General features: G+C 28.9%; 5 protein-coding genes across 5 annotated transcripts; 4 read left to right on the top strand and 1 right to left on the bottom strand.

Annotated features, from left to right (window-relative positions):
- The first annotated feature begins 1,306 nt into the window (after positions 1-1,306).
- On the top strand, positions 1,307-3,155 carry LOC118068901 (uncharacterized). The gene is made up of 3 exons (XM_035086643.1): positions 1,307-1,576; positions 2,420-2,551; positions 2,638-3,155. The coding sequence occupies exons 1-3, from the start codon at positions 1,474-1,476 to the stop codon at positions 2,661-2,663; spliced, it is 261 nt and encodes an 86-aa protein (XP_034942534.1). The 5' UTR covers positions 1,307-1,473; the 3' UTR covers positions 2,664-3,155.
- A 239-nt stretch (positions 3,156-3,394) lies between these two features.
- On the bottom strand, positions 3,395-5,884 carry rept (RuvB-like helicase 2 rept). Its single transcript, XM_035086630.1, has 5 exons — positions 5,730-5,884; positions 5,160-5,273; positions 3,909-5,045; positions 3,731-3,836; positions 3,395-3,616 (listed from the first exon to the last, which is right to left on the bottom strand). Exons 1-5 carry the CDS (start codon positions 5,733-5,735, stop codon positions 3,588-3,590), a joined length of 1,392 nt encoding a protein of 463 aa, XP_034942521.1. The 5' UTR covers positions 5,736-5,884; the 3' UTR covers positions 3,395-3,587.
- Positions 5,885-6,091: 207 nt separating this feature from the next.
- On the top strand, positions 6,092-8,472 carry Slu7 (Pre-mRNA-splicing factor Slu7). Its single transcript, XM_035086441.1, has 4 exons — positions 6,092-6,331; positions 6,430-7,234; positions 7,311-7,608; positions 7,697-8,472. Exons 1-4 carry the CDS (start codon positions 6,304-6,306, stop codon positions 8,387-8,389), a joined length of 1,824 nt encoding a protein of 607 aa, XP_034942332.1. The 5' UTR covers positions 6,092-6,303; the 3' UTR covers positions 8,390-8,472.
- A 712-nt stretch (positions 8,473-9,184) lies between these two features.
- Positions 9,185-10,949, top strand: fy (fuzzy planar cell polarity protein-like protein). Its single transcript, XM_035085674.1, has 5 exons — positions 9,185-9,430; positions 9,525-9,917; positions 9,988-10,185; positions 10,261-10,460; positions 10,544-10,949. The coding sequence occupies exons 1-5, from the start codon at positions 9,353-9,355 to the stop codon at positions 10,908-10,910; spliced, it is 1,236 nt and encodes a 411-aa protein (XP_034941565.1). The 5' UTR covers positions 9,185-9,352; the 3' UTR covers positions 10,911-10,949.
- Positions 10,950-11,721: 772 nt separating this feature from the next.
- Positions 11,722-13,497, top strand: Rad1 (Radiation insensitive 1). Its single transcript, XM_035085686.1, has 5 exons — positions 11,722-11,953; positions 12,030-12,254; positions 12,337-12,531; positions 12,597-12,872; positions 12,947-13,497. Exons 1-5 carry the CDS (start codon positions 11,864-11,866, stop codon positions 12,974-12,976), a joined length of 816 nt encoding a protein of 271 aa, XP_034941577.1. The 5' UTR covers positions 11,722-11,863; the 3' UTR covers positions 12,977-13,497.
- The last annotated feature ends 890 nt before the right edge of the window (positions 13,498-14,387 follow it).

The raw sequence follows: 14,387 nt of genomic DNA, 5'->3' as shown, positions 1-14,387 counted from the left end.
GACTTAATGAGATAAATAATGAATTCTATTTATAACTTCAAAGTATTTATATCAAACTGAAAATTTTATAAAAATATTGTTGTCATTTAATTTTCGATTTATCTGTTAATTCAAGTGCATATGATATGTAGGACATTGATAACAGGAATAAATGATATACAATAAATAGTCACGCTCAACCTGACTATCAATTAATAATAAATGAAGAGATTGAACTCGAACACCATTAAATGTGAATGAGTATAGAGCGCACAAAAGTAACTAATTATGAGCTTGATTAAAAAATACCTTAAATAACAATTTTTAAACATAAATTTCTTAGCATAATGTAATTAAAATGTATATTCTTTATCAATGACAAAAGTGAAGATAACTTTTTTTAATAAAAAAATAAAAATGATTTATTTAAATTATTGAATATTTTTACAAAATATAGATGTTGAAAAAAAGTCCTATCCAACTGATGACACATCTTAAGTGGTGGTCGATCGGAATGTTTGTGGAACCTTCTCAATTTCAGGGGGGGGCTTTTTCAATGGAGCATGACGTCATCTCCCTTGATGAATCGTTGCACCCTTCTTTACTTCACATTCAATGAAGGAGACGATAGTGTAGAGGGTGAGACAACATTCACTATGGATTTTAGATCAAATGAACAAACGAATAAGGGGCATAAAAATAAGATTTGTAAAGAATCTTCCTTAAGATTCCTTTCTTATTACCAGCATAATCACTGTATTTATAGGAGTATTTATCATTGTTCACAAAAAACATAACATTTATTTCTCTGTATTAATACTCATTATTCAGTTCTTTAACATTGTTAAATATTATGAGACTATTTAGCTTTGATATTGCTTACAAACAGGTTTATCATTGATCAATGATCAAAATATTCCTTTTTGAAATAATCACAAGCCTAAAATGATAATGAAAATTCTTGTGACCCTTTCACCTGCCACTTAGCACTCAAATCCTTTCACTTTTTAACCCAGTTTTATTGTTAGACTCACGCTGACTAAATAATCAACTCGATAGTATTTCATAGTTTATGTTGCGTTAAACAGCAGATAGACAAATATGAAAACATGAAAGAATTAGTAGATAAGAGAATGAAACAATGAAGACTGTAAACTAGGTGACAACCTGTATCTATCTTCTGTCCTAATTAAATGTTATCTATCTTGTACTCCTAGTATCTTCTTCCATTATTTTTCATTACTTTCTCTTATTGTTGGATCAGGCGCACAGTATCCAGGATATAGCAAAATAAAGAGACTTTCCCTGTGGCGCGCGCGACTCACGTTTTCACTGCTCCCACGAGAGAAACATCGTATGAACGTAGTATGTTAGCTTAGTTGGTATCATTCAGACAAGTCGCGTGTGGATTGTGATTCGTTCAATAACAATCATTTCTTGCTGTGACTTATGTGTGAAAATTTGGTATCATTCGATTGATTGATAATTTTGATAATGCTGAAAGTATTTTGTATTATTGTTTTGATGATTGGTGTTACTGAAGTCATAGGAAAACCTATGATTTATAAAAGAAATGAAGATAATGTATTTGAACCTGGTAAATTCATCTAATAATCTTTTAATAATAATTAACATTTCGTTAATTCTTCAAATAATTTTCTTGACATTTTTTTAATAATATTTAAGTTTGATGTTAATAATCAAAAGTTATTTCTTAGAAGATTAAACTATTACTTTTATAAAATAAAATTAAAATAAAAGCAATGAATTGGAGGTATATAAAGTAAACATAATTTTAAATTATTAAAACGTTTAATGGAAATTCATTGATGAAGTTATCATCAATGAAAACTATATAGTCATTAATTTTATAGAAATATAAAAGGGAAAAAAACTTGGATAAGCTCATCATAATTTTTTATAATTCAGCATTTGAATGAATCCTAAAGACTTGTACATTCTCTTTGATTCAAACGAGGTCTCGGACGCGCACTAATAACTGCTATGTCTTTGAGAGAAGGCTTGGCTTATAAACAATTTCAATATGAATAAGTTAAAGACTTTTAAATGCATTAGGAAGCTAATAATTAGTGGAAAAAAGGTCATCGATTCGCTAAATTAATAAACCACAAGAATAAAAAAAAAGGAGAAAAAAAATAAATAAATTGGTGAACGAGTGATGACAGGTATGGAATAACGGGGTGATGATGTCACCTGGCGCGTGGGTTTCAAATATAGCAAGACACGATCTCGTTTTGTTGATCAAACCTTTTTAGGCCTTTCTTATCAGTTTCTTATTAAATCAAGTAAATGAAGAACAAAATGAATGTAAAATAAATTGAAATATTTGAGATCGGCTTAAATGTTGTACTTAGAAAGTAAACCAGTTTATGGAAGTAAATATTACATGTAATTATTAATAATAATTTTAAATTAATAGTTATGATACCCGTTTCATCGACGGTTATTCCACTACCAGTTTACAAGGTCGGTTATGGATATGGCTTTGTTTCGAAGGACAAAAAAGCCCAAGCTACCTACAACCCTGATGGACAAGTGAAATTAATAACAGGTAGTTTATCGCTAACTTATATTTATCTCAAATAAAACAAAACTATTTATTGGAAATATTGCTGCTAATAATTAATTTTATTCCAGCAAAAAAACGTATTGAAAAAATTTAAGCTTTCCAATGAACCTTCAGACAAAAGGACCAAACTATGAATTACAAGTTATTTCAATAATTTTAAAATAACTATAAACAAAGAGCTTCACACCAAAAATAATTTATCTTGTACTTCTTACCACTATCCACTTACTATTTAATAATGTAATCATTGAAGAGTAATATAATCAAAATATCAAGCTCAAAAATACGGGTTTTCTTCAACATTATCTCCAAAACTATTTTCGTGGGCATATTGTAAGTTGTCATTAATATAAAAGCAAAAATTGCGATATTGTCTAGTATAAAAAAAATTTTCATGACTTTCTAATTACTGTTAAAGAAAAATAAAAACCGATTGAACATCTGAATTCTATGTACACTGTGTATTAAAGCTCATAAATGTATTTTAAATTAATATTGTTCTTATTTTTTTGTTGATGTATTAAAAATAATGGAGTTATAAAAAATGAGTTAATTATAGTATTAAAATGGAAGATCTACTTTTTTTTTACTACTTTCATAACAATGTTTTTATTTTAATATGTAATAAAGTTTGTTACTAAATAAGTTACGTCTTGTAATATTTTTTCTCCTGATTTGCGCAATCTAACTTGTTCATAATTAGTTAAATTTATTCTTAGGTTAAAACTACTTTTGTATCTTTAATTAGCTTTCTGTTTTATTGTATCCTTAACGGAAAACTTAAGGTAATAATTATATGTTTAACTTATTGTATAACTCCAAAAATATAAATAAATAGAAATCTTTATTGTTGTGAGAAATGTCAATCAAGCATATGAAATGGAATGATTTAGACAAGTATGAAACAGTACAAAAACCAGAATTCGTTGTAAAAATAATTTCATTTAGTAAAAAAAAATAATCGACTTACAACGACAAATATGTTTTATCAATAGAACTAATGTGACGTGCGATGACTTTAAGCAGTATCCATTGGTTGGTCAGTAGCTGTAAAAGATGATGATGTAATTGAATAATAAATCAAGGCTATTTATTAGAAACCTAACCGGTTTCTACTTTGCTTTCTCATTAACATATTTTGTGAAAACATTTTCCACTTACGTGGTTCATTGTATAAATAGTCATCCTGGTATTCATTCAGATATTGCGTTGATCTCTTTTCATCAAGAAACAGAGAATAAACTCGTTTGACATCTTCTATGCTCACCTGTAATTAAAATTAGCTATTTCTTATCAATTTTTCAATTAGATATTTGTTTATTAAAAAACCGAAACATACCATAGTACTTTTCCTCTTGCGACTTGCCAATGATGCTATAGTAATCAGTTGAATAGCATATCGCAATGATGTCTCCAGAGCAATTCTTGTCAAAACCGTTAGAGCATCATCGGCCATTTCACAATCTTCTTCCTCACATCTTATCTTTAAGATTTCTTTCAATTCTTTCTCCTCATACGGAGTTGTTGATATAATAATCATACGATCAAGTAAATCGACTGGTATTCCATGAGGGCTCTTATAATTTGTACCTCGAATTTTTGTAATTCCTCTGTTTGTTGCCATAATCACAACAGGAGTCATTTCATCTTCGAGGGCGCGATTTAAGAATGAAAAACATTCAATGTCAAGCATATGGACCTCATCAATAAATAGAACACCAGGCACAATTTCAGCTTTACCCTCTTCTCTCCATTCTGCTACTTTAGCATTTATTTGTTCTCTAACTTCAGACTTTATTTCTCCGGTGTCTCCAGAAAATAAAGCTAAAAATCCATGAGTTCTACTATTAATAACATCGATTTCATGGAGAGAAACTGTATGAACAACTTCTTTACGCTTTTGTAATTCGCCTTCTGGACATTGAACAAATCTAGTTTGCGATCCTGTAGCATCATAATCTCTAGCACGAGTAAAGGAGCGTCCTAAACGATTTATTTTTCCTGTAGCTTTGTCAATAGTTATGACATCGCCGGCTTGAACTTTTTCTTTCATCAAACTATCTATCATTTTATTTCCTAGATCATAAATTGTTTCCATTTCTGTGGTTTTTAAAGTTAATTTACCAACTTTCGCACCAACTCCAGTAGCAGGTCTATCTACTTGCACCTCAACCACTTCTCCTTCTATTATTTCAGTTTCTTCTTTTATTCTTACTCCGATAGATTTTCTGATTGCTTGAGTTAATGCTTCAGTTTTACTCATTTCTAAGGAATAGATTTCGGAGCCAGCCATTGATGTAAAAGGCGTATCTTGTCCAAGAGTTTGAGCTAAACCCATTGCTATTGCTGTTTTACCAGTTCCTGGTTGCCCGGCAAGAAGAACTGCTCGTCCCGCTATTTTGCCTTCTTCAATCATTTTCTGCACAAATCCTATTCCTTTTCGAGCCTTAAACTGGCCGACCATTCCTTGAGAAACCTAAAAGAATTTATTCTTCATTATGATTCACCGTAAAAATACTTTTAGAATTTAAAGCTAATAAGAGTTCCATCTAAACAAAAAATAGAATTTCAAAGGTATTTAATTACTCACATGACGTGGTTCAAGACTGTCATCTAGTCCTAAGCCTCTAATATGAGAATGAGCACCAATTCGTTCTATTCTTGTTATTTCTCGAACTTCTTGAACTTTTGCTGCTGCTTGAGCCTAGGAAAAAAGTAAATGTTTCAGTTGAGATATTTAGAAAACTAGTTTTAATTTATAAACATATACAGTTTTTGTTTTATAAATTATTAACTACTCTTATTCCAACAACGTTACTTATTTTTACAAATAATCATAAAAATTGAATCTACATCATTATAGAAGTTGCTATGACAACAGATGATTGTTTGATTGATATGTTATAAAATTATCATAAATTTACTTTCTCTCTTTTTATAGAATAAGGCTCGTTAATTCGGCATGTAATATTTCTATTTAAATTTTTCATCTCTCAAAATTCAAAATAAAAGTTCTAAACAACTGACTAACCTATAAATATAATTAAAAGTTACTTCATACGACAACTGTGGATAAAATTTTTATGTTACATAGAATTTCATATTAATTAATACCAGTATAGATCTTAGAAAGCGTAATTATCAATGCTAATTAACTTACCGCCATCGTGTTATTAGTTATTTAGAACAAAAAAACTTGATTCTCTGCAGAATGCTAATATCTTATGCTTCACGTGTAAAAAGTAATATGAATGCCGGTAACTAGTAGAGCTCGTTTAATTACAAAAAATATTGCTGCACATGTTTATTAGGTCATCCAACCTTGATGAGCACAAATTCCCTGCTTACGAGAGGAATAATGCGCTGCATTTACTATACCTATTTCCACATTGTATATACGGTTGGCAGTACGCTTTCGGGCTCCCCACCACTGATTTCTTACCCCTTCTACCACATTTTTCACTACTGCGCAAGCGTACAAGCGCACATGAAGAACTCTCCTCTCAGTCCGACTATAGCGTTTCTATTCGAGTTTCTAGTGTCAGTCGATTCTCAGCCATTGTTCGTGATATTCTTGGAATTATTAAATTGTTTATTACTTGAATATCATAATCATTATTATTGTTTCTAATCAAGCATTAACTATTTATTGTAGTTAGTGATTATATTATTCTCAAATCAGTCCAGTGAAAGTCGTAAAGTTTCAACTAATACTCGTATCACCAATTCATAGAATGGAAAATGTCCATATAACCGAAAAAAGTAATAAACGTTTACACAACGTACGCTAATTATTTATCAGCTTTAAGAAAGTTAATTAATCAAGTTATAAGTCTTATTGAAATAAAATTGAACTATAGTTACAGTAAGTAAATACAAATTAAAAATGTCAGCTACAGAAGAATGCATTCCTAAGAAGAGAAGCAGAGAAGATTGGAGAAAAGCCAAAGAGCTCGAAGAAGCTCGAAAAGCAGGAACAGCACCGGCAGCAGTTGATGAAGAAGGAAAAGATATAAACCCTCACATCCCACAATATATCAGTGCCACTCCATGGTATTTTGGAGCTACTGGCCCCACGCTAAAACACCAAAGGCCGCAACCAGAAAAGCAGAAACAATTTAGCAGCTTACATGAATGGTATAAACGAGGTGTGGACACCTCTAAAAAAGCTCATAAATATCGACCTGGAGCTTGTGAAAATTGCGGAGCCATGGGCCATAAAAAAAAGGATTGTTTTGAACGACCGAGAAAAATTATAGCAAAATATTCCAATACTAATATAGCACCAGACGAATTTATTCAACCTAATCTGTCAATGGATTATGAGGGTAAAAGAGACAGATGGGCCGGATATGACCCTTCAGAACATCGTGCAATTGTCGATGAATATCAAAAAATTCAAACTGCTAAGAGAATGCTCCGTGCACAAAAGCTCAATGCTGAAGAGGATGATGAGCAAACTTCAGATAAGGATGAAGACAAATATGTTGATGAAGTTGACATGCCCGGTACTAAAGTTGATTCAAAACAGCGTATAACTGTCAGAAACTTGAGAATACGTGAAGATACGGCCAAGTATCTTAGAAATTTAGATCCCAATAGTGCATATTATGATCCAAAAACTCGATCGATGAGAGATAACCCATATGCTGGAAAAGATGCAGAGTAAGTTGTCATTTTTTAATCTTGACGATAAATAAATTATAATGAACATGTTTTAATATCAATATTTTATTTACAGAGTTGATTATAAAGGAGAAAATTTCGTTCGATTCACGGGAGACACTCAAAAACATGCAAATGCACAGTTATTTGCTTGGGATGCTTACGAGAAAGGTGTGGATGTTCATTTACTGGCAGAGCCAACCAAATTGGAATTATTGAAGAAAGAATATGATAAAAAAAAGGATGAGTTAAAAGATAAAGTGAAAGGAAATGTAATTGAAAAATATGGAGGAAGTGAATATCTCCAAACCCCCGATAAGGAAATGTTATTAGCTCAGACGGAAAATTATGTTGAATATTCACGATCGGGAAAAGTAAGAAAATTTTTCTGCTCTATTTGAATTTTATTATGTTTTATATAAGTCAATTTATATAATTTAATTATTTATTAACTTTTTTTAGATTATAAAAGGTCAAGAAAAACAGATAATCCGATCCAAATATGAAGAAGATGTTTTTCCAAATAATCATACATCAGTATGGGGATCGTATTGGGAAGAAGGAAAATGGGGATTCAAATGCTGTCATTCTTTTGTCAAAAATTCTTATTGTACAGGTGAAGCAGGAAAAATGGCTCTTGAAGCGGCAAAAACTACTCCAACAGAGGTCCCAACTATTAGCGAAAAAATTAATTCATCAGAAGCTTTTGAAAAACCTAATAATACGAACAAAATCAAGAAAAGTGATAGTTCTGATAAAAATAATAAATGTGAAAAAAGTACTCGTAGCCGTAGTAGGAGTAGTAGTAGTAGTAGTAGCAGCAGTAGTAGTAGTAGTAGTTCATCAAGTGAATCTTCATCTGAAGAGGACACTCGAACAAAAACTGAAAAGAAACGGAATAATTCCAAAAAAGAAAAGAAAAAGAGAAGAAAACAAAAGTTGCAGGATAAAAGAAAAGTAAAGAAAGAATTGAAAAAAGCTTTGAAGAAAGAAGAGAAGAATAAAAAAGCTGCTGAACAACTTCTGCAAATGGATGAAAGAAAACGTCCATACAATAGCATGTATGAGTCCAAAGATCCAACTGCTGAAGAAATAGAAGCCTATCAAATGAAGAGACGACGGGATGAAGATCCAATGAATCAATTTAATTTGTAATAATTGTAAATTAACCATACAATCTATGTAAATAATGTAGAAATTATTTTCTGTTAAAATAAATCTTTTGTTTTTATAGATAAGTTATTTAAGTTTTATTACATGAGAGATGCTAGATCACCGGTTAAAGATTCTTTTAAAAAATCAAAGAGAAAAAATATTTAAAAAGTCGATCATTATAGATCACCTAAAAAAATAGCGAAAAGAATTTTATTTATAATTTTAAGATTAGATTGAATTTGAAACATATTTGTAAGTATAATTTCAAAAATAGGAAGATTAATAAAAAAAAAATAAGATAAATTGTAATTGAAATTCAGTATTTTATTGATTAATATTTTTAGAAAAAGTCTATAAATTCGGATATATAATTAATTTGTACATACATTATGTTTTCATTTTTTACGTGCATAAACTCAATAGCTGTTCATCGAGAATTTTAATTTGTCTCAAGACATCACCGTAATATTAATATTAATTAATGTTTTAAATGTTTCAATAAAGACGATAGAAAATATTCGTGTATGTACTCATGCGCAATAGATGTTTAAAGTATTCACTCCATGAACTTTTATTACCAAAAAAAAAAATGCATATGAATAATTATTTCTCAATCACAATTTTTTTTTTAAATTTTAGTTTGATTTTGTCTACTAAGATTTTATTCACTCGATCAATCAACAGCAGAAAATCGATCTGAAATAAACGATTAATCGATGTGAAAAAATCGATTTTTCAAAAGATCGAGATCTAAACGACATCCCTATTTTACGTTGTAAACGCTAATTAGCAAAAACAAACTATATGAGTGTTTGATCAGGATATTCAAGTGTCAATTAGAGATCAAAATTTAATAAAATATTTTTATTAAAATTGCAATCATGTTACTTGGAGCTTTGTAGTTATTTATGGCGATAAGAAAGTTGATTAAAAAATAAATTAACAAACAGTTAATCTAAAAACATGACTGCTCACGTTATGTGTTTCACCTCTTCCGGAGGGATCCCTATTTTCATCAGAAAAAAGGGTGAAGGTAGTCCTGTAAGTATACAAAAATTTTTAATGATTATTATTAATTTACTATTAATTAATTATTTCATACTAACAATGAATTGTGTATTGGTTTATTTTATAGATGGCTTTTTCGAAAATGGCATCATTGAGTGGTATACACATGTTTTTGAAGTCTCAAGATATTAAGTTAAATGATACAAAAATGTCAGATATAATAGTAAGTTGGAATGAATATGCTGATTCAGTAACATTAATTGCAATTGCTAGTGGAGTTACAAAAAAAATATTAGACTATTTTATTGAAGCAGTATTCAATGCAATGATATTAGTCGTTGGTATTGATGAAATAAAGAATCCAAGAAATATCGAAAGATTAAAAAAAGATTTAAGAGCCTGCTATGGATTAATTGACAAATTATTTGAATGTTTAGAAATTGATGACAGATTTAGCACAAAAAATGATTTAATAGACTTGACATCTAGCATGTTATGTCCAGAAAATCATTTACTTCAGGTGAATATAAATTATTTATGTAGATGATAAACAGCTCAAGTGATGAATCCATAAATATTTTTTCCTTTAGAATGGACTCGAAATGTTTTTGGAGTATTTGGATTCATCTTATGGGTGTATTTTAGTTCATGGTTGCTGCACTGTTGCAACAGAAAGTTGGTGGCAATTAGATTCAATAGAGAAGAAGTTACTGTCTATAGTAATTTCTATGGATCGCAATGCTTCTTCATGTGATCTTCCAGTATTTTTGCCCAAAATGAGTCCAACTGTAAGTATACAAAAACTATTCAAGTTTTAGTTCTAAATATAATTGTTTTGATGAATATAAATTATTTCTTTTTAGATTGCATTTAGACTGCTTTCAATTACTTTAGTGAATGGCGTTCATGTATTAGCATTATGTGGACCAAAGCCTGATTTGATTGAAGTGGAAAAGTTAGCAATTCAGTGTTGGAGAAATCACATAGATGTTTTAAGAAGAGCTGAACATTGTTATCCTCAATGTATACCTTCTGAAATATCCTTAGATCCTGATGTTTTAGGGTAATTTTATTTAAGTTAATTGATATTGATACAGTGTTTTCAATATAAAACATTTCTAATGTTATTTTTCAATTTGTTGGCAGATTTTTACTTATTAATTATCGAGTTGGTAAATTCGTAATGAGTAGAAATATTAAACAAACGACAAACCATCAGACCAATCTATATAAATTGGATATTTTACGAACATTTTATTATCAGGCTGTAGAAACATTTCTATTAACAGAATCTAATAAGAAACAAGAAAAAGAAAAAAATTCAAATAAGAAAAAAACTATTCGTACTAAAGAGACTTATTGGTGTTTAGAATACTACAAATGTCATGCACTCAAAGCAAAGAGTAATATTCTTTGTGTTTTATATACTTATTCTATTCCTATTGATAAAATAAGACTGATCACTCGTAAAACACTTAAATTGTTAGTTTCTGATAAGCAACTTTGTTGGTGATGGACTTTTATAATACTCAATAACTGTTTTAATAAAAATAATCTATTTTTATTAAGAAAATATTTTTATATTCTTATTCATAAAAATAAAATATTTGTAATACAAAAAATTATTGTATTTGTTTCAACCCATGACTAATTATTAAAGTTAGTAGAAACGGAGTATAAGTTTGTGCTTTCGCGCCAAAATATGTCTCCTCGGTGGAAAACATATGACAGCAACATTTTGTTTACACAAATATCTTACACGTGTTTTTATCATGATCTAGAGAAATTTGAAACTTTTTTAAAAAGAATACTTTAAATCAGTATGAGCACTTCGGATGAATTTTCACCAGCTATTGAAACAAAAATAAAAACTGATTCTGAAATAAGAAGTATTGCACGAAAAACACTTGAAGAAGCATCTGTGGATTTTGCTAAAGAAAATAAGTGTAAGATGTTTAAAATAATTGAGTTATTTAATGAGTTAGCAAAAAAATTCTGAATTATTAAAATAGTTTCAGATTCATTTTTTTTGAAGCTTTATTCTGTATTTGGTGTAATATTTGAAAGAGCTCTAGAATTATATGAAACCGGCAAAATAACGAAGATTATCACATTAGAACCAAGTGCATCAGGTGTTTGGAAGGAAATTGATGCTGCTAGGTGGTTAATTGAAGTTCAAGGCCTATCGGGAGAAGCTTATATATTATTTCCTGAAGTTAATTTTTGTCCATGTGCTGCTTTTCGGTATTTAATAGAGTTTGAATTGATGTTATATGACTAAAAAATTTTTTCAATCACATTCATATATTTTCAGATATCAAGTAATAAGAGATAAAACTGACTTGACATGCAAACATGTTTTAGCAGCTTGGTTAGTTACTTTAACTCCAGATAAATTAATCAAAAAAGAACTTACACGAGAACAATTTCGAAGTTTATGGTTATATCAAGTATCTTATATGCAAGATGAGCACACAGGATAGTTATAAATTTGTCGCAAAGCTTGGAAATCTCAAAACAGTTGTACAACTATTAAGGTTTATTAATTTTAAAGAGGTAAATTAATTCAAATTTTTCTTTAGAAATTAATTTTATAACAAGTTAATTTTTTCTAATTTACTTTCAACCGTAGTGGGCGACGTGTTATTGTTCAGAAAATGGTCTGAAAGTAACAGTAGAAGATTTCAAATGTATTCAAGCAAGTGCTTACGTTCCAATAAATGTCTTCCAAGAATTTAATCTCGATGAGGATGTCATGTTCAAAATTAATTTAACAATATTGGTTGAATGTTTGGGAATGTTTTGGAGTAGTATGTCTAACCAGGGATCATCTGTCGTTCTACAGCTTTATTACAAAGTAAATTGAATATTTACTAGTTATTTTTTTAAAATTCCAATTCGTGCCAATTATTACTTATTATTCAAATTACTTTTTCAAGGGTGTTGGTCATCCAATATCTGTTCTAATTGAAGAAGATGGTATTATAACAGACTGTTCATTAAAAACATTTGAACCAGATGATCTTTTAGATTTTAATATGGAACCAGATAGTATTGTAAATAAAGTTATAATGAATACTGATCTGTTAAAAGATATTTGGAGTGAACTGGATCCCACGACAGAGTTTATGGAGGTATTTAATATGAAAAAGATCCAAATAATTTTGAATAATTAATTTTATTAAGTTGTTTTTTACAGTTGATCCTTTCTCCTGATGCTCCATATTTTCGAATAAGCACCAATGGACTCGCAGGCGAGTGTCATATTGAATTACCTCATGATAGTGAATTAATCGATAATTTTGACTGTAAAGCAACAACAGCATTTTGTTATCAGTACACTCATGTCAAACCTGCTACAAAAGTTCTTAGTTGTGCTAATAAGGTATCAATTAGAGTTGATCGGTCAGGACTTTTAGGTTTCCAATATCTTATTAAAACTGATGATGGACATACTTGTTATATCGAATATTATGTAAGGTTTTTAATGCTATATATATTTTCAAAATAAGTATTACATTAAATTAATTTTCTATCTTTTTTTTGCAGCTGTCACCTGTAATCGATACGGATGAATGAAAAATACAAAAATCATTCTTATCAAGATCTTAATATATTCAGACTAGAAGGTACTGTACATTGATATTCGATAACTGGATACTTTTTATAATTGATCATATTTCGAGCCAGCATCATGAACACATGATGATGAAATTATTTATTACAATTTAGCAATAAAACAACACAAAGCTCGATTATACTAGTAAATTTCTTTTCATTTTTTCATTTTTCTTATGTGCAACAGATCTTCAATATTATTTAGAGAATAATAAACATTCTTTTGTAATTTAAGAGCAATTCTAGAAATATACGATTTTTATTTTCATTCTTAAATATTAACAAGTACTATGAAAGAAAAAATTAATCGATAATCATTACTATAAGTAAGATATGTTCTGTCTATAAAATGTGTCACAGAGTACTAAAGATTAAACAAAAAAGCGTTTTAGCCATTTATTTGTTTTTCCAATTGATTAAAAATGAAAAAATAAAAAGAAATTTTATTACATTTAAATAATGTAAATATATAGAAGCCATAGAAAAAGAAGAAACTTAAAAAATTTTTAATGTTAACTATTTAAAAATAAATTTAAATAAAATAACATCACATTTAATTACACAACGATTATATCTCAATTATTCATTATTCAATGAACGCATATCATCTTTTTATGAAAGACAAAATGTAAAAAAATTTCTTATTCAATTATCAATAAAAAAATTGCCATATTTCTTCTCCTCTCTGTGACTTATGAAAAATTTAAATTAAGTACTTTAATTCTTTTTCATAATTATTTGTTTTATCCTCTATTACACTACTCAAAATTTATATTTTTATTTCATCAATAATTTAATTTATCCATTAATCAATAAAAAACAAGAAGAGGAATTTCAAGAGTATTTTTTTCAGCGCTTCTAAACAATTATTATGACTCTACCAGTCTCATCATTACATCAGTTTGTACAAATATTCAAATGAAAAATTCATTGAAATTATTGAAATAATAATCGTTAACTTGCTTGATCAGAAAAAAATTCATCACTTGATTTTGTATATAACAAATCTTATCAGTCAGATTAAAAAAAATATAACTATGATTGTATAAAAGGTAACGCATTTGAGATTAATGATCTTTGCACATAAATATAAATTGATTAGTAAGCAAGAGGCAGTCTTAATTCGGAGCAATGTCATACAGTTTACAATTAATTCGTTTATGTAAAAAATAAGCAGGCATTAAATATTCAATTTTACATTGGAAGCTGCCGCGAAAGATAAAAAAAAATATAATTATATGTACATTTCGAGGGTTTATTAAACTATTTCTGATTTTTAACTTTTTACGTCATCATTACAATCCCTGCACGTTTTCTTAAATTGTTTAGCGTTGAAAAAATATAATTTTTGTAACGTTTGTATTAACACTTG

Source organism: Chelonus insularis, unplaced genomic scaffold (assembly GCF_013357705.1).
Source record: "Chelonus insularis isolate UGA/USDA-ARS -01 unplaced genomic scaffold, ASM1335770v1 contig_128_pilon, whole genome shotgun sequence".
Lineage (NCBI taxonomy): Eukaryota > Metazoa > Arthropoda > Insecta > Hymenoptera > Braconidae > Chelonus > Chelonus insularis.
The sequence above is the reverse complement of the archived record's forward strand: the minus strand, read 5'-3'. Positions and strand labels throughout refer to the sequence as shown.

What these genes read in the sequence shown, in the direction of transcription:
- LOC118068901 (XM_035086643.1), top strand. Translation starts at nt 1,474, where the DNA reads ATGCTGAAAGTATTTTGTATTATTGTTTTGATGATTGGTGTTACTGAA. An exon ending in AGATAATGTATTTGAACCTG is followed by an intron (nt 1,577 to 2,419) that starts GTAAATTCATCT and finishes TTAAATTAATAG; the next exon opens with TTATGATACCCGTTTCATCG. An exon ending in ACAAGTGAAATTAATAACAG is followed by an intron (nt 2,552 to 2,637) that starts GTAGTTTATCGC and finishes ATTTTATTCCAG; the next exon opens with CAAAAAAACGTATTGAAAAA.
- rept (XM_035086630.1), bottom strand. An exon ending in ACAGTCTTGAACCACGTCAT is followed by an intron (nt 5,046 to 5,159) that starts GTGAGTAATTAA and finishes AAATTCTTTTAG; the next exon opens with GTTTCTCAAGGAATGGTCGG. An exon ending in GCAAGAGGAAAAGTACTATG is followed by an intron (nt 3,837 to 3,908) that starts GTATGTTTCGGT and finishes TTTTAATTACAG; the next exon opens with GTGAGCATAGAAGATGTCAA.
- Slu7 (XM_035086441.1), top strand. Translation starts at nt 6,304, where the DNA reads ATGGAAAATGTCCATATAACCGAAAAAA. An exon ending in TGTCCATATAACCGAAAAAA is followed by an intron (nt 6,332 to 6,429) that starts GTAATAAACGTT and finishes ATTGAACTATAG; the next exon opens with TTACAGTAAGTAAATACAAA. An exon ending in TATGCTGGAAAAGATGCAGA is followed by an intron (nt 7,235 to 7,310) that starts GTAAGTTGTCAT and finishes TTTTATTTACAG; the next exon opens with AGTTGATTATAAAGGAGAAA.
- fy (XM_035085674.1), top strand. Translation starts at nt 9,353, where the DNA reads ATGACTGCTCACGTTATGTGTTTCACCTCTTCCGGAGGGATCCCTATT. An exon ending in AAAAGGGTGAAGGTAGTCCT is followed by an intron (nt 9,431 to 9,524) that starts GTAAGTATACAA and finishes TTTATTTTATAG; the next exon opens with ATGGCTTTTTCGAAAATGGC. An exon ending in TGCCCAAAATGAGTCCAACT is followed by an intron (nt 10,186 to 10,260) that starts GTAAGTATACAA and finishes ATTTCTTTTTAG; the next exon opens with ATTGCATTTAGACTGCTTTC.
- Rad1 (XM_035085686.1), top strand. Translation starts at nt 11,864, where the DNA reads ATGAGCACACAGGATAGTTATAAATTTGTCGCAAAGCTTGGAAATCTC. An exon ending in GGTTTATTAATTTTAAAGAG is followed by an intron (nt 11,954 to 12,029) that starts GTAAATTAATTC and finishes TTTCAACCGTAG; the next exon opens with TGGGCGACGTGTTATTGTTC. An exon ending in TTCTACAGCTTTATTACAAA is followed by an intron (nt 12,255 to 12,336) that starts GTAAATTGAATA and finishes TACTTTTTCAAG; the next exon opens with GGTGTTGGTCATCCAATATC.